The sequence below is a fragment of the Telopea speciosissima genome, chromosome 7 (assembly GCF_018873765.1).
Source record: "Telopea speciosissima isolate NSW1024214 ecotype Mountain lineage chromosome 7, Tspe_v1, whole genome shotgun sequence".
Taxonomy (NCBI): domain Eukaryota; kingdom Viridiplantae; phylum Streptophyta; class Magnoliopsida; order Proteales; family Proteaceae; genus Telopea; species Telopea speciosissima.
The window spans coordinates 1661279-1683057 of NC_057922.1; the positions used below are offsets into that span (position 1 = coordinate 1661279).

The window sequence follows — 21779 nt, forward strand, 5'->3', positions numbered from 1 at the left end:
CCTTTTCACATGATCAACAATTCAACTAGACATTTTTTTAGGTAGATTAGGATGAATCCAACTGACAGACTCAGGGTAACCAAACAGTTATTTAGATAGATTCAGGATAAATCCAACTCACAGACTCAGGGTAACCAAACAGTTTTTCAGGAAGAATCAAAACACAGAATCAGGGTAACCAAACAGTTGAATTTCAAAGTTATGAATCCATAGAAACTGATTTTAGAGAATCTGATCCAGAATCAGAATCTAATTTTTCAGAATAACTGAATCAAACACTTCCTAATGCTTTTTGGTTTCTGGAATCACAATTCTAAAGTTACATGTGTCTTTTAATGTGCGTATCGCAATGTATTGCAATGTATCGCGCCGTATTGGCCGATACAATGTGATACGTACTGATACTTTAAATTTTTTTTTAACCCCTAAATCAATCGTATCAAGAGTATTGGTACGTATCGTATTGTATCACACCGTATCAGCTGATACAATGCGATACTGATCGATACCTTTTTTTTTCAAGAAAAAGAGACGTATCTCATTGTATCATATTGATACCCTGCGATACTGCTACGTATCTGCTGATACGAAACGATATAGTGCGATACTTAAATCCATGGGTACAGCTCAGCAAAGCATTGCAGAAAAGGAAGAAAAAAAAAGCACAGACCACCTCTCAATTGATTAGTCAACCTAACTTCTCCCTCAGCCTTCTATAAGCAAGGTCCTCAAGATCTGCTCAATCACAGTTTGACTAGCATCTTTTAGAAAGATAGGATATGCACCAAGGATTAGCTCAAATAGATTAAATGAATGAGCGTCCTAGTGCACGAGGCTCCCGCTGGACGCTACTGCAGGGTCTGGGAGGGGCAAATGTACACAGCCTTACCCCCTGCTTTGCAGAAGAGGCTGTTTCCAAGTTTCGAACTCACAACCAACAGGTTGCAATAGTGCAACTTAACTGTTGCGCGAAGGCTCACCCACTAACTATTGGTGAAAAGTATTGATGAAAAATAAACCTATTAGATCCTTTGGGCTATGTATCAACACTAGAACCCTAACTCCCAAAACATGCGCAATTTGTAAATCTGATGAACCCTCAAACATATAAGGACCGCAATCATAGCTGGGATCATTTGTGATAAAAACAATAAAATTGCACAAAATTGAAGACACCAATAATAAAAACTTACCAGAAAGATGACAGAGATAGGAAGAATGTTTAACTCAGAAATTTTATATTTTTACTGAAGTTTGATATGGAAATCATAATATAAGGCTACCAATGTACTCAAAGACTAGCAACTATCACATACACTTATGAATGAACAGAATCTAAGGAGACAATAACAATAACATTATCACCAACATTATCACCACAAGGATAGTTCTGAATATACTTGTAAATAGTAACTACATTAGGAAGTTTACCTGAATGTTATCACCACGCGGATGCTTCCGAGCTCCTTTCTCAGGAACATTCACTATCTGGTCAAGAAAATTCTATACTTCAGACAACCAACAAAATGGTTGCATACCTGGTCTCAGAACCAACCAAGTATTCATATTACTGTCTATGTACAACTAAGATTTACGGGAAAGAGAAGGTATATATATATAGTTATAAAAGTCAATAAACACATCAAACAACAGCAACAGAAAAACCTAACATACCAGCCTCTACAAACAACAGCAAAAAAAACCAAGGTGATGTGATTTTATCTCTATGACCACATGGGATCTGAAGGATTCCTTGCTGATTTCAAATCTGTATTTAAACTAACTGATAACATATTCAGAGTGAACTCTGAAAACTGCAAACAGTGGTGCACCATCATTTAACAGCTACATAGCTAATCGACCTCATCCTAAGTTCAAAATGTCAACTCTTCAAGACGTGTAATTTCCCAGAAAGCTAATTGAAATACCTATTCCAGGCACATAAACAATATCATTGAGTAAATACAGTATGATCTTAATACATAAAAATAACTAATCGAGAAGCATCTGGAAAACAAACGTATCTAACAAGTAGCACATAAATCCCTACTCATATCAACAGTGATAGTTCCTTATCCAAATTTTTATAAATTACAATATAATAAAGATCGAACAACTTGGACAAATTATTCTTCATTCTCATGTACAATCATCAGAGAAGTATATCTATTATGCATTAATAGTTATTTTACTAGGTTTGTTAGCATTCCATTATTTCCATACATGGTGGTATCATTCTAACTAACTTATATAAGTCTAAGAGTGTTGACTAGTAGTCTGTTGAGTTTTCCCATTGTAACACCTCAGAATTCATTTGACTACAAATACTAGGAGGTAATCTTATCCAATATATAGAAGCATTTGATGGTTCAACAGAAATTTCTAGTTAACGATTAGTATATTCACCTTCAACTTCAAGTGGATGGTAAAGAAACTCATAATAATATTTTCTGCAGAGCTATAGTAGCATCACCAATTTTGATATGCACACAGAACAAACACTTACACATGCACTAACATGATCTAATGCAAACAGACCCCCAGAAACATCCAGCCCAACACATTAAAGGACCAAATACAGGCAAGGATATACAGCATGAGAAGCTGGGAGAACACCTCTTGTCATGAAGCCAGGGCACAGACACAAATATCAATATCCTATCCTGTAACATGTGTGTTGTGCTTTAATTTTAAATCCTTTATTTCACCTCTAAATTTAATGGAGAAATGGATATTTATAAATAAACATCCAGCCCAACACATTAAAGGACCAAATACAGGCAAGGATATGCAACATGAGAAGCTGGGAGAACAACGCTTGTACTAGAGGAGGCAAGTCAAATGGCTTCTCCTACCCCATGTTTGCCTTGTGTGCAAGGTGATCAAATAGTTATTTGACCTTTTGTTCGTCCACTATGCACTGCTCTGAGAATTTGTCACTTCCTCAGCACGTCTGGTTTTCACTGGGTTATTCTGAAAGATAAGTTGAAATTGATTGGTTCAGACAAAGGGAAATGCTCCTCGATGCCAAACATATAGTGTACAAGTCCAGCATTTCAACTCAACTCAACTCGTCCTTATCCCAATTAAATAGGGTTGGCTACATGGATCCTTTTCCTCCAATCAGCTCTATCCAAAACCATATTGTTACTAATCCTAAGCCATGCATGTCTTTCCTCACCACTTCTCCTAGGATCATTTTAGGCCTACCACTAGCTATTTTAGCTCCTTTAGTTAGAATCAAATTACCCCTTTGTACTAGAGCATTCAAAGGCCTCCGTTGCATATGTCCATGCCACCTGAAACGACTTCTCACGACTAATCATGAATCGGATCTATTTTTCTTCTTCCTAATTTTATTTTATTTTTTAGTTTCACCACTCATCCATCTCAACATCTCCTTTCAGCTACACTAAGTTTATTTATATATTGTTTCTTCATTACCCAACATTCAGCTCCTTACATCATTGTCGGTCGTATAACAGTCTTATAGAATTTTCCTTTGAGTTTATAGGAATACGTCAATCACACAACACTCCAGACGCATCCCTCCACTTCTATCCACCCTATTCAAACTCTTTGTGCAACATCTTCCTCTATTTGTCCTACTCTAATTATGATTGAACCTAGGTACCCAAAATTTTCACTTTATGGTATCTCCCTGTCATCAATTTTCATCACCTCGCTTCCAATCCTATTATTACTAAATTTACACACCATTTACTCTGTTTTTGTTCTACTTATCTTAAAATCTTTTGATTCCAAGATTGATCTCCATAATTTCAACTTTGCATTTATCCCTACTTTTGCTTCATCCACCAAACAATATCATCAGCAAAAAACATATATTAAGGGAACTGATCTTGAATGTCTCTAGTCAGTTCATCTATGATTATTGCAAACAAATATAGGCTTAAAGTTAATCCTTGATGTAATCCAACTGTAATTGGGAATTCATTGCCCTCCCCTACACAATTATACATATCTTTAACTATGTCCACATATTTACTCGAAACACTTTTCTTCTCTAACACTTGCCAAATTAACTCTCTAAGGACTCTATCATAAGCTTTTTCTAAATGAATAAAGACCATACTAGAGATCCTTCTTACATTCTATAAATCTTTCCACTAGTCTCAGCAAATAAATAGCTTTTGTGGATGCTCTTCCTGATATTAACCAATTTGGTTATCCGAAATATCACTTCCATGTCCCAAGCGAGTTTAAATACTCTCTCCCGTAATTTCATAGTATAGCTTGTTTGAGTTAAAATAATACCGCAAGCGTACGGGTCAATCGTAGCTACGGGTCGAACACGAGGAGATATACGCCACTCTATTTAATTAACTTAAAAGTAATGCAAAGTGGACCAAATTAAAATGTTAAATTAAACTAATTAAACTAATGAAAATTAATGCATCCTAACTCATAAGCATCTAACAAAATTAAGGGATTAAATTGGCGTCCTAACGCATGAGCATCTAACCTATCAAACTAAAGCGAATTGAAAGGAATAATAAAAAGCAGCCACGCTTCATAATCACATAAAAAGAAATAAGAGAATAAAAGTGCATCCACATACCACAACCATATAAAAAAATAAAAGAAATAGAGGGAGAAGAAGAAGAAGATAGAGAGAGATAGAGGAAAGGGAGAATGAGATTAAGGGTTTAGAGAATGAGATACCTTGATGTGCTTGAAGAATACTTGAATAAACTCACCATGGCTTCCTCTTCTAAATCTCCATGTCTTGTCATCAACATAGGAACTTAGACTAGGAAGCTTTAAACTAAAACTATTACAACCATTAAACTAGACTTATGAAATCAAAACTAAGAACTTGAAAATCAAAACTAAGAACTTAAGCCAAAAATAGGAAAAGAAGAGAAAATTTCACTAAGTGAATGAAATAAAAATTACACTAAAAAATCTCCCCCCCCCCCCCCCCCCCCCCCCCCCCCCCCCCCCCCCCCTTCACCTTTATTTTTATAAATGCTTCACCACAATGCTTCTCCTCCATTCATTTAGAATTTTTCTTATGCTCATAATCTTATTAAATAACTTAGATAGCCAAGTTATACGGTTATACCATTTAATTCCTAAACTCTTCCACACCTCTAATGAAATACCATCTGGACCTATTGCTTTACCTATTTTCATCTTCTTTCGTGCTTGGCATGTTGGTCAAGTGCTCACTGATGAACGCTTGGTCACGCTGTGTTCAAAAACTTGAAACAACCTCTCTGGAAACAGGCTAAGGCTGTGTACATTTGACCCTCCCTGCACCTCGCTAAAGGCGGGAGCCTTGCACCGGGTACGACCTTTTTTTTTTTTTTAATATCAAAGACCTGTAGTTTCTTGATGGTTATTACAATTTTACGAAACACTCGTTATTTGTATTGTTTCATTTAGTAAGTTGTAGAAATAATTTTTTCATCTCTCTTTAATATCCTCATCACTTATTAATACTTTATCATCTTCACTTTTAATGCATCTAATATGGTTGAAATCTCTGTTCTTCCTTTTCCTCATTTTAGCTAGTTTGTAGATATCTTTTTCCCTTTCCTTTGTGCTCAAATTGTTATAGAGATCCACATATTCCTTAGTCCTTTGACAAGTTTTAATACTAGATTTCTTAGCTTCAATGGCTGCTTTAACTTCATCCCACCCCCAAGTTTCTCTAGATGAGTGTCGTTTTCCTATAGACTCGCCTAGAACTTCTTTAGCTACATTCTTAATATAAGTAGACATCTCGTTCCAATATTGGGAAGCTAGTCTTTAGCACTGCAATTCACCATATCCGGAGCATGGGTGATACAAGCGCCCAATAGTCCAATACAAGTCAAGTAATCATCTAGTGACTCAAATGTTTACAAATATTCTAATAATAATTACTCCAACATCTAGGATCGACCCCACTCATAGTCCGATGGAGCTGACGTGCATTGTTCTTTGACTGTAGGACAAATGAATGTCATGTCATAGTATGGGAGAAGAAACGAGTGTTGGGTAATCCTACCCCATCTCCATAATTGTCTTGATGATAATAAACATATCAGACAAGGTCTTGCATATGTCTATATGTCAACAGGGCTAATAAAGTCAAAAGAGTAGAAGACATATAGTACGGAGTAAAGATGTTCAGACAAAGCAACGAAGATAAAAAATATCGAAGGCATGCTAAGCTTTTCAAGAAAAGAAGATTTTGGAAGATCTTTTGAAGATTGAAGAACATCACTCGGAGAAAGAGACCAAGACCTTCATCAAGATCAAGATGCTCGTGTGCACATACTTAGACACACTCACTGCATTCTTATAATTGCATTTGCATTAAATAAATGAAAAAGCACATGCATCATTTAGAGACCTTAGGAGGTTAAACTTGAACTCTCCTTGACCCTTAAACATGTTGGAGTCAGTTGAAAAAAACCCCGGACCAAACCCCGATCAGTCAAAGCGCCGCGAGCATCCGTCGACCGGATCTCGATACATGTATCGACCTGGATCGAGGCTTCACCGATGCGTTCCATAAATGATCCGGTCGACCGGATCAAGTGGGACGATGATCCGGTCGACCGGACATCGACCGGATGCCCTATAAGCCTTCAAACGGCTACTTTTCCAACGGCTAGGATCCGGTCGACCGGATTGGTAAAAAATAGATCCGTTAGAGCACACTTTGCACATGTTTTAAAGGCCATTAATGAGCCTATAAATAGAGAACATGTCAGACCTTTTCACCTATCCATTAGAGTCTAAATTAGCACTTTTGTAAAAGGTGAAAAGTCAATTCAAGCTCTCATTCATTGAAGTCTTCTTGTCTTCATCAACCCTATTCCAAGGTTGACTTCAAAGCTTTAAAGACCTTCATATGCTTGCACTCTAAAGAATAGTCTTAAAGAAGGTCATCATTACAAGCATTCATTCTTGTATCATTTGGCACTTGCAAGGAGTACACACTACACTCCTTGCCTAGGTAACTCTTACCTTTATTCTCTTTGTATTAATTTATGCTTTTGAGTTTATAACGCATTGTTGCTTAGCCTAGACTGTACTTAGGTTTTGCAAGGATCCTCTTATCCTTAAAAAATTGGGATCTTCTTATCCCGTGGAAAAAGATTGTAAATGTGTTCTTCCCACCTACTGCACTGAAAGGAAGTAACTAGTAAAATTCTCTCAAGGTTGAGAGGAGTGGACGTAGGCTAGCTTAGCCGAACCACTATAAATCTTGTGTGTCCTCTATTTGCACAATTTCTCTCTCTATCTTGTTTTTAATTTAAAGAAAATTTTAAGAGGACAACATTTCACTAGTGGTAACCTATTCACCCCCTCTAGGTTATCCCACAACGAGTGTAGTTATCCACAGTGGCCATGTAAATTGCATCATCAACATGTTGAAGGTAACATATCCTAGGTTATGGGTCACCAAACTGTGAAGAAGTACTACCCACTGATCCACTATGATATGACGCCTCTGGGAGCATGTACGGGTACGGCTGGTGGGTTGGGTAGGAAAGGATGTCATCTACAAAAGATGATCCACTACGTCCCTGTGAGTGGGAGTCGTACTCAAAACTGGGAATGGATGGAGAAGATACTTAATTGATCACCATACAATGTACATAACCCCGATTTTTAATTTTAACATTCTTGTTGTAAGAAAATCAAAATTTTGAACCAGAAAAATAAAAAATAAGATATATATAAAAAAAAATTTCGACACCGTGAGGTTGTAGATCGGCTTTCAGTGTCTAACATATATTAATTTCATCACAAACAAACAAGTATTGATCATGTTTCTTTCAAAAAAACATTTTTGGAGAAATTGGTTTTATCTGAAATAGTGGAAAAGCTTTATAAATGTGCTAATGGTGTGTTCTCCGGCGTAGATGTGGCGAAGATTCGAAGGCCGGTGCAAGAATCAGCAAGGCGAAGTGAAAGGATGAAGAACAAGGAGAAAAAAACCCAAAAAACCAGAGCTTGTTAAGTCTCGGTCGAAATTTCGACTGAGACTAACGAGTTTTGGTATCTATAAAGCTACTTTTGAAAAAAGAATCTCGATATCTCGTGAGATTTTGATTTTGTTTCGAGATATCGCGAGATGATCGAAATTTCGACCAAGTTTTTGCATTTTTTTTATTCGAGCTGCTGTTTCGTTTCGGTCAGGTCGAGATACTCGAAATATTCGAGATCTCGACCGAGATTTCACGAGATTTAGTACTATGATCCTAGGGCAGATAATCTCACATTTCCTATGAGTCCAGCATTTGTAGTGTGCAAATTACCGCAGCTGACGGTCCAGTACTAGACAAGGCATCAGACTTTGTAGCATAAGACGGATTCTGAGAGACATGGTTCAAGAGGAGAGTATAGTATAATAGATAACATCTGGCTCATTCAGATTTCTGGTACGGCTACATTTTTCCTAGTTGTACCTTTTAGTTGTGCTTTCGTTGGATTGTTATTGACTCTGGGCCTGCATCAATATCAATAAGACCCCAATATTCTTTAAAGTTGAGAGAAGACGTACCTAAAGAGAGTATAACCAAGATGAGGGTATTGATATTAATAAGCAGCAAGACTAAGAAAAACAAATTACCAGTTACGGAAATAGTACAGCCTAAGTATAATAACAGCATCTTAGGAATTCTAACAGTAGCACTGTGATATCACAAAGGAGAATCTCACATGAAATGGTTTGGCCATGTGAAATAAAGGCCATTGACAGCAAGGGCATGAAAGAGTGCCAGTGGTAAATGTTAAAGGCTCTAAAAAGAGGATGGAAATATAAAAAATAGGAAGGACTTGGTCACACTGGAACAAGGCATTTAGGAAGAGAAGATAGTGATTAAGCATCATGCTCTTGAAAATCGATATGGTGTGGAATGTACAGTAACTAAATTTTCAGACCGGCACTGATGTATTTATGGTCAACAACAGAATGTATGAATTCTTCACCATTCCTTTCCCCTATTGAATAAGAAAAACAGAAAGCAGTTTCATTTTTATTTTTTTTGGGTGAATAAAAAATTCATTACCAAAGAGGAAAAAAATTACGGGCCCCTAAAGGGGAGCAACAAAACAAAGAATCAGAAGCCAAACCCTCATAAATGAGGGCCAGGAACAACAAGAGAGATAGAAGAAACGCCCCGGGAGACAACAATGAGCCTGTTCCTTGGGGTGTCAAGGTAAGAAGATGGAGGAGCTGACGATAATTTCGCCTTAATTTCAAAAGAAATGGAATCCCAAATCTGCTGATAAGACTTAGAGTTGGAGGTCCATTTCCTGATATTACACTCCATCCAAATATGGTTAAGAGTTGCACAAAAAGCAAGCTTTCCGACCATGTCACAGATAGAGGAACCGGCAAAGGTCATATCAATCCAAATCCACTCGCAGGAGAAGGGAAGGATTCTTCTAGAGGTAGGCCAGCATTTGATCAAGATACCTTTCCAAATTGCTTCCGCAGTAGGACACTCAAAGAAGAGATGATCCGAGTCTTCCATATTGTTCCAGCAGAGGCAGCAAGAGGGCGAAACAGGAATTTGGCGGTGACTAAGGAAGGCTTGGGTTGGAAGACAATTGGAGAAGATCCTCCAAGCAGTGAAGCAGTGTCGAGGGATGTGATGCTTGAACCAAAGAAGCTTTCTCCAAGGGACCAACTGGCCCTTCGGACGAATGAGATCCCAAGCTGATTTAGAGGAGAAGGAACTAGAATTGCTTGCCAGCCAAGAAACACAGTCACCTCTACCCATATGCCTTTAGGAAATGGAGGGAAGCTCATTCCAGATGAGATTAAGCTCCGGAGAGGAGGTAGGAGGAGGGGACCAACCAATCTGATCTAAGATGTCAGCTACCAAGGAGAGCCTGTGAAGACCAGAAGCATATATGATTCACGGGGTTATCGAGTGGATGAAGATCCCCCTTGGGTGCCAGTGGTCGAGCCAAAGATAGGAAGTGAGACCATCACCAATCTGAGAGTGAATTTTGTGAAGAACTAGATGATGGGAGTCTAAGATCTTACGCCAGACCCAAGAAGAATTAGAGGAAGCTAAAGCCGTCCAGATGGAGTCCTGACAAAGGAGGCCCGAGTAAATCCAGTCAACCCAGATGCTTTTCTATTTAGAGACAATCTTCCAAATGAGCTTGATGATTTCAGCAAAATTCACTTCTTTGATTCTTCTAATACCCAAACCACCTTCCTTCTTAGGAAGACACACAGCTACCCAGCAAAGAGGGTGAAGGAACCTTGAAGAATCATTACCTTTCCAGAGAAAGGAAGCCAAAAGAGTTTCCAAGGACTTGATAGTAGCTTGGGGGAGACCATAGATGCTGGACTAGTAGATATAAGATGATTCCAAAATTGATCTAATAAGCATCAACCTGCCTGCATAAGAGAGAAGTCTGCCTTTCCATAACTGAATCCTTTTGCGGATGAGATCAAGCATCGGGGTACAGTGGTGAACTGATAGCCTAGCTGGAATTAAAGGGAGACCCAAGTACTTAACAAGAAGATGACCCTCTTGGAAACCAGATCTCTCAATAAAAGCCACTTTGTCCAAATCCGAAACCCCAGCAAAGAACAAAAGAGACTTTGAAGGGTTGATGCGAAGGCCCGATAACTTATGGAAATGCTGAAGACAGAGCAAAGAAGATTCTAGAGAGGCAATGGAAGCCTTAGAGAAAATCATCATGTCATCTGCAAACGCCAAATGAGTTAGTTTGAGAGCTTTACACTTTGGCAAAGGAGAAATGAGCTACTGATCTGTGCTAAATTGGATTTTCCTGGAGAGGACTTCCAAAGCCAAAGTGAACAAACAAGTAGGGGGAGAGGGGACAGCTTGGCCGAATTCCCACTGAAGCATCAAAATACCCCGTCGGGCTGCCATTAACTAACATTGAGAACCTTGGGGAGGAGATGCAGGCCTGAATCCAGTTGACAGAAATCGCTGGAAATCCCATCTTGGTCATCACTTATCTAATGAAATCCCACCTTAGAGAATCAAAAGCCTTATGGATGTCAATCTTCAGGAGAATAGAGGGGGAGTGATTTAGAAAGCAGCTTCATACTTGTGAAGACAGACCAAAACAACCGTGCCTGACCTGATTCCAGTCATGCACATGATATGAATTTTGAGTACATATTCATATAAGAATTCTTCAATATTATGGACCACATTTTAAGGTAACTACCACAGAAGTAGAACCACCGTGATTGTCATTGACCCATCATAAATAGATGTCATAAATTCAAATGTGGAGCAAATCTATAAATAAAATATGTTACCAAAATATGTAACACAAATCCATTTTAATTTTTCTAAAATCTTTTTTGCTCGGATCCATGAAAAAATAAGAACAAATAACTGAAAATAAACAATAGATAGAACACCCAACATTTTTTACTCCAAAGATTGGGAAGAAAAAGAGAAAAATTAATCATCTGATAAATTTAAAACTAATGACAGAAGCGGTATAATGTAGATGCACTCACGGTTCCTTCAAGCATTTTTAGTAATGCTTGCTGAACACCCTCACCAGATACATCTCTGCTAATGTTTAAGCTCTCAGCCTGTGGAAAAAAGTGTATTAAATAATGATCCTTTGGTTATAGTTATCTAACCAAACAATCCATATGTAGTAATTAAAAAAACCTTCTTTGTTATCTTATCAACTTCATCAATGTAGACCATTCCCTGTTGAGCAGCTTGCACATTGAACTCAGCAACCTGAATACCAAGAACAGTGATAATCCAGACTGAAATTTTTTTTAAATCTCATGAATCATTAACAATATAAGTTCTGTTTCATGGAAAGAGACAAGAGGAAGTACATCAATCAACCCATGCTCCAAGATGAAAACAAAAAGTGTATCTGTATAAAAACATGCAAAATGTTACAGGTATAATTACATTATATATCTAGAGATTCCATGTAGCATGCATACAAAACTAGGAATCACAAAGTGTGGACCAAAGATTAAACCCAGGAACACAAAATGCACAGGTTAAAATTGATAAACCTACCACGCCCTAATGAGGCAGGCTTTCAAGCTCAGAAAAGCCTATTAAAGTTCTAGATTGGATTTGAATTCGATTAGTTAAACATGAACATTCATGTCAGCCAAACCAGCGCCGAACCTTGCCCCTTTGCCATCCCTAATTAAGCCCCTAGAAAGATGGTGCTCAGACAGGTGGAACCAAAGTCCTAGAACATCATCTATTTCATCCCATCCAAACCATCTGACCCACCTGAAACTGATAAAAAACAACTAGATTGAACAGACCCAAGTAATAAAACAATTGGGTTTGGATTGGGAAGATAGCTCATACCATATCAGTCATGCAAACATGGCCCAAAACACTGCACTATACTACCCACTGTACCTAAAATGACACAATTACCAGGTCAGATTCCAGATGAGCTGCTACCACTACTGGCCAACTCAAACTGGAAATTATTGATGCAGGAGAATCATGGACCGGCCCGGCCCAACTGGTGCACTACCTTGGACCGACCCAAATTCAATTGAACCAGGTCCAACTTGAATTTTGGACCTAGTAGGATTTTAGGAATTTATCTTATTTGGGGAAATAGAATGTTTTAGTTTATTTTATTCTCTCTTTGTTTTAGAAGTTAGTTACGTAGGATATTTGGTTTCCAATTGTTTTAGTTTCCCTCTTTGGATAAGTTTTAGTTAGAGGGTGAGTTTTATTTTTTAGGAGTCTTTTGTTTTTCTTTATATATGATGTAATCCCCCATCGTTGAGATTATGGAAGAATGAATTGAGTTTGAATTGTGTGCATGTGCATTCTCCTCGCCTCCCCCCCCCCTTCTTCTCTCTTCTTCTCCTCTCATATTTTATTCTCTTTTTTTTTTTCTTCACCTACTGCTGCTACTGTGGACACCAACACCCCCCCCCCCAAATTTCAGAATTGTTCTACCTTTTTTTCCTGCTGCAGAATTCTATTAACCTAATATTTGTTCGACCCTTTTCCCTGCTGCAGAATTTTATTAACCTAATATTTGTTCTACCCTTTTCCTTGCTACAGAATTTTATTAACCTATTGTTTGTTCTATGGATTCTTATGCATTGAACTCCTTGCTGATTTTTATTTATTAGAGGCATGGTTAAGGAATAGTACAGCACTTATTTTTTTTGGAATAATGAGATAACCTGTACTAGATTTGATATTATGCTGCCATGTCCCCATCCCCATATTTTCCAATTGAATCCTAATTGAGTTTATGCATTCACTTATGGTTTATACTGCACATTGCTGCATTGATTCTCCTGTTTTAGTCTACATATGGATCATGTATGTTGCTGCCAGTCCCTATTATCAGACAGTACCTAAGTTTTGTACACCTCAGCATAGCCTACCTAACCAGCCTTTGTAGGACCCCTAGTCCCTAGGGTTTCCCCTACATCAATTATCCTTGCATATTTTCTCCATATTCATATGGAACATGAGTGAATTTCACATAGCCATGCGCTTTACCAGTAATTTACTAACCAAAAATTATAAAGTGGAGACCAAGCCTATAAAAAAGGTTAAACAGAAGGATGAGAAGAAATGGAAATGGTTCCATTTGGTTGCAAGGGAAACAAAAGGAAAGGAAGGGAAGTGAAATCAAATCAATACGAAAGTAGTAATCACTACTTCACATGATTGTCTAACTAACTCCAAAGCATTCCAAATATCATTAATAAATTTTACTTTACTTTGCAACCAAATCCCTTTGATTTGAAAAGTAAATAAAATTTACATCTGAAAATATAATTACCAAATATGGTAAGAGTTTAGATAGGTTACACAATCATACTCAACTCAACTCAGCCTTATCCCAATTAAATGGGGATACACAATCATAATTACACTATTTTTTCTTTGCAAAACTGATTTCACTTCCCTTCCCTAACCTTTACTTGCAAACAGGCAGTGCCAATATGAAGTATCCTGGATCCAGTCTGCGGGATCAAAATGATAAATAGCCAGGGCTCTTCCATTTATGACAAATGCAGTCGGTGGCATGAACTACAGTCAGTCAAGGTTTCCAAGTATAAGCCTTAACTCACAACCACTGCTGACTCCTCAAAACTCAATCCCATCCACTAAGAAGTCATAAATCATTTTAGGTAACATTCAATCTCTCCAAGCACTAAGAGAGCTCACTAGAAGTGGATATACTCTGCAGAAGACAGATCTCTCCAATTATAATATAGAGGTGAAACTGTATATTGCCATACTGGTTAGTAAGTTATCATGAATATTCATTTTTTTTTTTTTTGGGGGAGGGGGCATTATGCAATAAATTACTCCAACGAACTGTATATAAAGGAAAATTAAAATTTTAAGGGGCAGAAAAGTATAACCTCACCCACAGAAAATGATTAAACATGCATGTGGAGGCAGCCAGTCGCATGGGCAAACATGCTTCCATTTCACCAACCAAACTACAAATAGTAAGACCAGTAAAGGCACATTATAAAGAGGAAAGACCAGGGGGAAGTCCGAAGCAATATAGTTCTGCATGTACTTTGCATGCACTCTTGGTGCTAAGTGGGAACTGATTCAGCAACTGTGAAGGGCTAGAATGTTGAGATGTTGGGAGTCATAGAGGCACAGTCCCACACCGCTTAAGTGTGATCCTTGGTGCCTTCATATACTTGAGAAGCTATCTCCACCTAATACCTTAAGGCTATGTGTTGGACCCTCCAACATGGTATCAGAGCGTAGGTCCGTTTGTTGTCCTCAATAAGTTATTTGTCCACATGTAGAGCCAGGTATGCCGAAGCTACACGTGAGGGGGACTGTTGAGATCTTGGGAGTAATAGAGTTATAGTTCCACATCGGTCAAGTTTGGTCCTTGGTGCCTTCATATACTTGAAGAGCTATCTCCACCTAATACCTTAAGGTTTTGGGTTGGACTCTCCAACATAGAATGGGTCAGATTAAGTAGTAGAGGCTTGGCTAACCAGAAGGTCCAGAACCCAAACCATAATGCAGGCCATGGGCAAGAAAGGGGTGGCCAGGATAGGAGATAAAGGGGAAATTTTCAATATGGAAACAAGTAAAATAGATGACAAAAGTACACAAATAGGGTATAAATGCTCAAAACACTTACTAAAAGTACTTCCAAAGGAAAAAAATTAATAAGAGTTCTGTCATGGCATAAACCTAGATTGTGATAGGTTTATAAAAGTAAGCCAAACCCAATTCAAAACCAAATTAGGCCTTACCAAACCTAACCTTTAGGGGCAGGATGAGGCAGCTGTAAAGGGGGAGGAAGGGTTATTCTTCTTCTCAGTTAGCTCTCCAAAAAGGTTAAACTGTCCAAGTAAAACATGATGAAGACATCTTTCATCCTCAGTCAACAAAATAAAGAGACCTGATCCCTCTCTTTTTATGAGAATATAAGTATGATTAGTTACTATATGTATCCATTTACTAAAGAGGGCATGCTCATAAGGCTTAGGTCCCATACCTTATGCAAGTGAAAAACCTCACAAATTCCTTTAACATTAAAATAATGTCAGAAAATATAGTTAGTTGCATGCAAACGAGAAGAGGTTAAACTTGAGGACCACAGTGAAGGATTCTCTAGCTTGACTCGTAGCAGAAGATACTCCCATAGAACTCCCAATATCTTTCATCACATTCTCTGCCAAAGAATATTATGACATTGAAATTATCTTCAAGATTGCTAATTCTCTCAAACACCAATGTGTCTCAATTTTTAGTTGGGAAAAGGCTCAGTTGAACTGAGTTGAGTTGAGCAGTATAGGGCTCATATAGAGCTAAGTGTTCATGCTTTATATCCCAAAGTTCTTAAGACAAAACCACCCTCTGAATGCTAGAATGTAATAGTCCCTAAAGGACAATCCATATACTCGAGCCATTAAATCTATCCTAAATGTATTTAATAATTATGATTGCAGAAGAAGAAAACTTCAAAAGTTCAAATTGAAACTTTTTCCGCTTCATTTCTCTACAAATATTAAAGATATTTATTAAAAGCATGCATGAAGGGCATCTAAGTGTACCAGAAACCATAAATCCACTATGCTTTTTCAAGAGAAGAGTAGACAAGCAAAATGCAATTTAAAGAAAAAGAGGATAATGGCAAAAGTCCATTAACGCGTAATCAGCTTACAGCTGAAAAAACAGAAAAGAGTCAAAAGACACATGTTACCTTTCCAGAAACACTTCAGCAACAACAAAAATTGCCAGACAAACATACAACAAAAATTGTATATACTTAACTGTTTGCTGAGCACCTGAGCTCCAGGATCAACTATACTTTCAAATATTCAATCATTTTAAGTACATGAATCAGCATGTGACAAAGAAGCCTGTGTGTTTAACTACATGCAGCAATTGTGAACCATACCGTGAGTAACTTATACAATATTGACTCCACATCCTCTCCAACATAACCTGCCTGAAAAAAAACATTGATCACCTGTTTCAGTTTTTACCTTTGCGAGGAAAAAAGATTTCCAATATATAAATCTGAATAGCATTAAGCATCTAACTACAGTAGTGGAGCACTCTATGGAAGTCAATTAAAAAATATTGCAGCATTATAGTTACCATAACAGACTGTGGGCCACCTACAACTAGAGTTTCTAAATTTACTCTGAAAGATCAAAGATGAATACAATTCCTTTAGGAAGAGAGGTTTAATCGTACTACATTTATTTTCACAGGAAAGAAATTTTATGTGCAAAGGCTTGGATAAGAAGCCAAACTGCAACATTGCAATGAAACATTGTCAGTACATAACAAGTCTACAAAAGTAGTTCTTCAACCTCAGAATGCTGCAGCTAAAGATGGAATCAAACATCGTCAACAAATGCAGTGCAGTGAAAAGATAAGAATTCAGCTTGCCTGAGTCAATGTTGTCGCATCAGCAATAACAAAGGGCACATTCACGAAACGAGCCAGTGTTTTTGCAAGTAATGTCTTTCCTGTCCTTATAAATATGTAATCAGAATAGCAATATCTAAATCTGTCAGCTTGTTATCATGCTAACAGCAAGAAAGTGGTAAATAACATCAAAGTTGCTGGAGCCAATTTACTGGATGGTAGACAAATCATCAGGGATCACAAGCACTGACCATACCTGAGCCCGTTGGGCCCATCAAGAGGACATTGCTTTTCTCTAGTTCCACTGAATCATCATCATTTTCAGTTTCAGGGTTCTCTGATTCCCCTCCAGACCTGGAAATTTGAATCAAGAAATTCATTTTTATCAAGGGATGCACAACAATAACTTAAATCCAGAAGCATTCAAACTGCTTTCGAGCCCTATCAGCATGAGTCAAAGATTCATATCGATTGCACCACAAATGGAGTTGGAAAGCCGGCAAAAAAACTAACCCTTTCTGCAAAGAGGCATGGTATATCCTCTTGTAATGATTATACACAGCTACTGAGAGCACCTGCAACATGAAAGAAAGCTTGAAAGTGTGAAATAAAAATCCCAAAGGCAGCCAAATCTGTAAAAGCAAACCCCGCCCGCTATTTTTTGGAAAATAATCCTCCAATTCCCTAAAGTGTGCAGTGCGGCAGTTCGGGGTGGAGATGTTGATACCTGGCAGCTCGGACATCCAACAGTGCCGAGCTCGAGAAGAAAGAAAAAAAAAACCCAAAGTCTATGAGCTCGGATTGTTGGATGTCTGAGCTGCCAGGTGTCAACATCTCCACCCGAACTGCTGCACTGCACACTTTTAGGGAATTGGAGAGGATTAAAACCCTACTTTTTCTCCTCAGTGTCTGGTTAAAAATATAAAATTACATAACTACATTATCACCCGATATATCTCCTTTTACATCCTAGATCATATAGACATCAACAGCAGAATAACAAAGAATAAGTCAAGCATAGAAAAGCAATGTAAAAGTACACCCAAGAAAAAAAATGTGCACTTCGGTTCTGAATTCTAAATACGAGTGCAAAACCATACCACAGACGATGTAAGAAGAAGCAGATAATTAATCAATGAACAAAAGGACGCACTCAAATGCACATATGAACTCATTAAAGATAAGAAATTGTGATCATACCCTCCAAAACGAGGAAATGAATTCAAATGCATATATGCATAAATACTTGGGACGGAAAAAAAAAAATTCCTATTTTCTTTCTCTGAAATGTCTATCATCTACAAGAACAAAAAACTTCTAACCCAAAAAAAAAAAAAAAAAAACCAAGAACAAAAAACGAACGTGCATGAATCCGTGGAGGTGTGGAACATCACACATTACGCACCTTTTTGGCTCGTTCTTGACCAATAACAAACTTATCGAGGCCCTTGCAGATGTCCTTGGGCGTGGGCAAATCCTTTCCCAAATTGGATCCACCCCATCCACTCTTCTCCCCAAATGACCCGCCACCACTGCCACCGCCGCCACCTGGACCGGCAGCCCGTATGACATTGACGCCAGGAGCAAAAGGCGGGCCTGGAGGCGTGTGCACCGCAAGCTCATTCCCGTTATCCCCAGGTGGTGTTGGTGGAGGTGGCCAATTCTCAGGTGGGTCACCACTGTATGACCTCAACGTCTCCCAGTACGACACCCGAAGCCGGTTCCCAAACTCCTCCTCGCCGGCACCGGAACCGGCACCACCATCACTTGGGGCGCTTCCGTCTCCCTTTCTGCCACTCTCGCCGGGTTTCCTGTCGGAATCCTTTGGTACTCCTCCTCTGACCCTGCCAATCTCAATGAAGCTGCCCTGCAGGGGAGCCATCTTGTAGGGGCGGAAGTAGTATGCGGCCTTGCAATTGCGGCAGAGATTGACGGCCTGGTAGGCTCCCCTGTCGCCAGGGGCTATGGAAGAGGAGGCGGTGGCGGGATGGCGATTTGAGAAGAGCAGATCCATCTTCTTGGAGCAGCGTGGGCAATTGGGCTCAGCTCGAATCCTGCGAGTCTGGAAGTCATCGGAGCTGCCCTCCCATTTGTAGCGCTCCTGGAACCCCATCAGAGACTCCCTGCGACGGTAGGAGACGACGTGGAGGTAGTTGAATCGAGTCGAGATGGGCGATGATTTGTGGGAGAAGCTGTAGTTCGACTGAGTCTCCGATAGCGCTGAAAATCGGACAGTTCTCGTCGCCGTTTCCCTTGCGACCTTCTTCCATCTGAAGATTCCAGACATTCCTTTCCCTCGAATTCAAAGCATAGATAGATAGATAGATCGATAATAATGGCCAGGTATAGTCGTACTCGTATAGATAGATAGATGGAGTCCTACTCTATTAAATTAGATGTCATGATCTCATCACACAAACAAATATACAGAGACAGAAGAAACCAGAACTGATTTGCTTGCGAGATTAAATTCAGTATTAAATTCCGGCTAACTAACTAACTAACAAACTGCAAAGAAGAAAATGAACTGAAGAAGACACACCAGTGAGTCTCAGTGACCAGACCACACCAGACCATACAAAGAGGGTGGAGAGAGAGAGAGCCAGCGAGAGATGAAAATTCAAAGGAGAGGAAGAATGGATTCACTACCTACCTATTGATTAGATGAATCAATGGGTCAGTTTCTTTGCGTTTTTCGGATCTCTCTTTTTTTATTATTTTTTTTCTTCACCAATTCAATTTACAAGGTATCCGTGGAACTAGGGAAAATTATCGCCCCCAGTACAAGTGTGCATCATGCGGCTGGGGCACCGCCCATGTGTGCACAATGGGTCCCACCGTGCACACATGGGTGGTATCCAGTCACACAATGGCACTTGACCGATCGCCCCCAGTACTGGGGACGATAAAGATCCTGGAATTAAGGGTGTAAATGAATAGCCGAAATCCGTTCTCGTATCCGTTTAGCATTATCCGAATCCGTCCGAAAGCTAAACGGAAGCGGATACGAATAGGCTATAGCTATCCGAAAAACTATATTTATATGTAAACGGATAAATTATTTGATTTGTATCCGTATCCGTGTCTGTATCCGTTTAGCACTATCCGAATCCGTCCGATAGCTAATCGGATGCAGATGCGGATATAGCACTATCCGAACCGAATCCGATCCGTTAACAACCCTACGTGGAACGCAAGCAATTAGGATTAAGAATTAAGATGAGAGAGAGAGATGATGATATCATTGGTGTCACACACGAGTTGTGACGTTTTGGAAGTCACAAGACCGATCTAAGCAGTCAATTTTTCATGGTTTTTCCTATTGAAGTCCAAACTGTTTGTTTTTGCTCAAAGTTGGAAGAATGTATTTTTATAGTTAAAAAAAATATTTATATGCATGCATGGATATACATGGGATGCATGCTTGCCACTATACCGGAGGTATGTGATTAAATTAGACTCTAAAATTTGACACATGTTACAATGATGAGAATCTTTAAATATGGACCATTCAAATAATAGTTGGTATCTATGCGTTATAGTTATTGCATGCCAGATTATTGTCTTCTACATTTACAATGAAGCCAGAGAAGCAATGGCATTGAATTGAACTCCTGGACAACCGGAGAAGACATTGTTCTCTCTCTCTCTCACATCCAATATTAACATGCACTATGAATGGAGGGAAAGAAGGGGTTAGAAACATCCAATATTAACATGCACTATGAATGGAGGGAAAGAAGGGGTTAGAAACATCCAATATTAACATGCACTATGAATGGAGGGAAAGAAGGGGTTAGAAAGGAGATCTGCGTTGGCTGAAGTAAGAGTGAACGTAGGAATGACCACAAATGGCAGGCACTAACACCCTGCCAATCGAAAAGATGAAACGAGAGAGAATAGGAGTGAGTGAGTGAAGGAGGGAGGGAGGGAGGGGATGGACGGAACATTGGATTGATAGAATGTATTCTTTTTCTATCTCTTTCCTTAAAACTGTGTTTAATATGCATTCTAAGAATGTTTTTAAGCAAGAAAATAGAGTAACACCAGGTTTCAGAAGGCATTCTAGATCCAGGATCTATCTATTCAGAGTATGCACATCAAACACAGTCTAGTAGAGATACATACATGTATTGCTTTCGAGATTAGCTTCGGTAATTTCTATTCGAGGGTTTAGAGGGCCCACCAACTACAAAGCCCCTTTCCACGCAGCAGGAGTGCTCAAAGCAGCAGCGCTAGTGATTAGACTAGTAATCTGTAGGTGTTATTTTCAAGGAAAAGAAAAGGTGCCCCAGGTGTTGTTTGATTCCCATTAACAGAGTATTTTCCAAGAGTAGTAAGTAGTAGTAAATAACAATGATTTCCAAAATTGGCAGCATTGACTATTGTATTGCTAAAATAGGCATGGAACACAGAGGATCCACTTGAAGGATGTAGTAACACCCACTCCTAGTCCTGCTCGCCTGCATGTTGGCTGTGGGGTGTTCTTAAAGATGATGAATCAATAGAGTTCAATTTTGGACAAGGCAAACAAAACAACCCCATTGATGTCTAGAAGACACAGGCGCTAATAAGGGGGAAGGGGTATGATGTGAGTGGAATAATGTTTATGCATTATTGAAAAGTAACGGGCACAAAGAGATAAACACATCCAATGGGGGCATGAGTCTCACCAAAAATGTTAAGATGGATTAAAGACGATACAGCAAGAGATGGAAATAAAAAAAAGAATGACTTGCAAGTAACACTAAAAGGCATCAAAGCAAGTGAGAGTTTAAAGTAAGATGTTCTGGTGTCACAGGCAACTGAGACAAAAGTTCAGTAGTACAAAGTAAAGGGATCTCCAAGGAAAAGGGGAGTAAGTTAAAAATAGAGATAGTCAGAAAAACCAACCTGATGACTTGA

At 38.9% G+C, this 21779-nt stretch overlaps 1 protein-coding gene across 1 annotated transcript in view; it reads right to left on the bottom strand.

The window, feature by feature from the left end:
* LOC122667752 (CLP protease regulatory subunit CLPX1, mitochondrial-like) overlaps positions 1–19232 on the bottom strand; it is a 38126-nt gene extending 18894 nt beyond the window's left edge. Inside the window, exons 1-8 of the mRNA XM_043864160.1 lie at positions 18280–19232; positions 17388–17449; positions 17131–17228; positions 16896–16975; positions 16396–16446; positions 11655–11729; positions 11495–11572; positions 1432–1488 (exon numbers count right to left, since the gene is read on the bottom strand). Of these exons, the coding sequence (XP_043720095.1) occupies positions 1432–1488; positions 11495–11572; positions 11655–11729; positions 16396–16446; positions 16896–16975; positions 17131–17228; positions 17388–17449; positions 18280–19161 (1383 nt within the window). The 5' untranslated portion in view covers positions 19162–19232. The remainder of the gene's footprint in view (positions 1–1431; positions 1489–11494; positions 11573–11654; positions 11730–16395; positions 16447–16895; positions 16976–17130; positions 17229–17387; positions 17450–18279) is intronic.
* Between the last annotated feature and the right edge of the window lie 2547 nt (positions 19233–21779).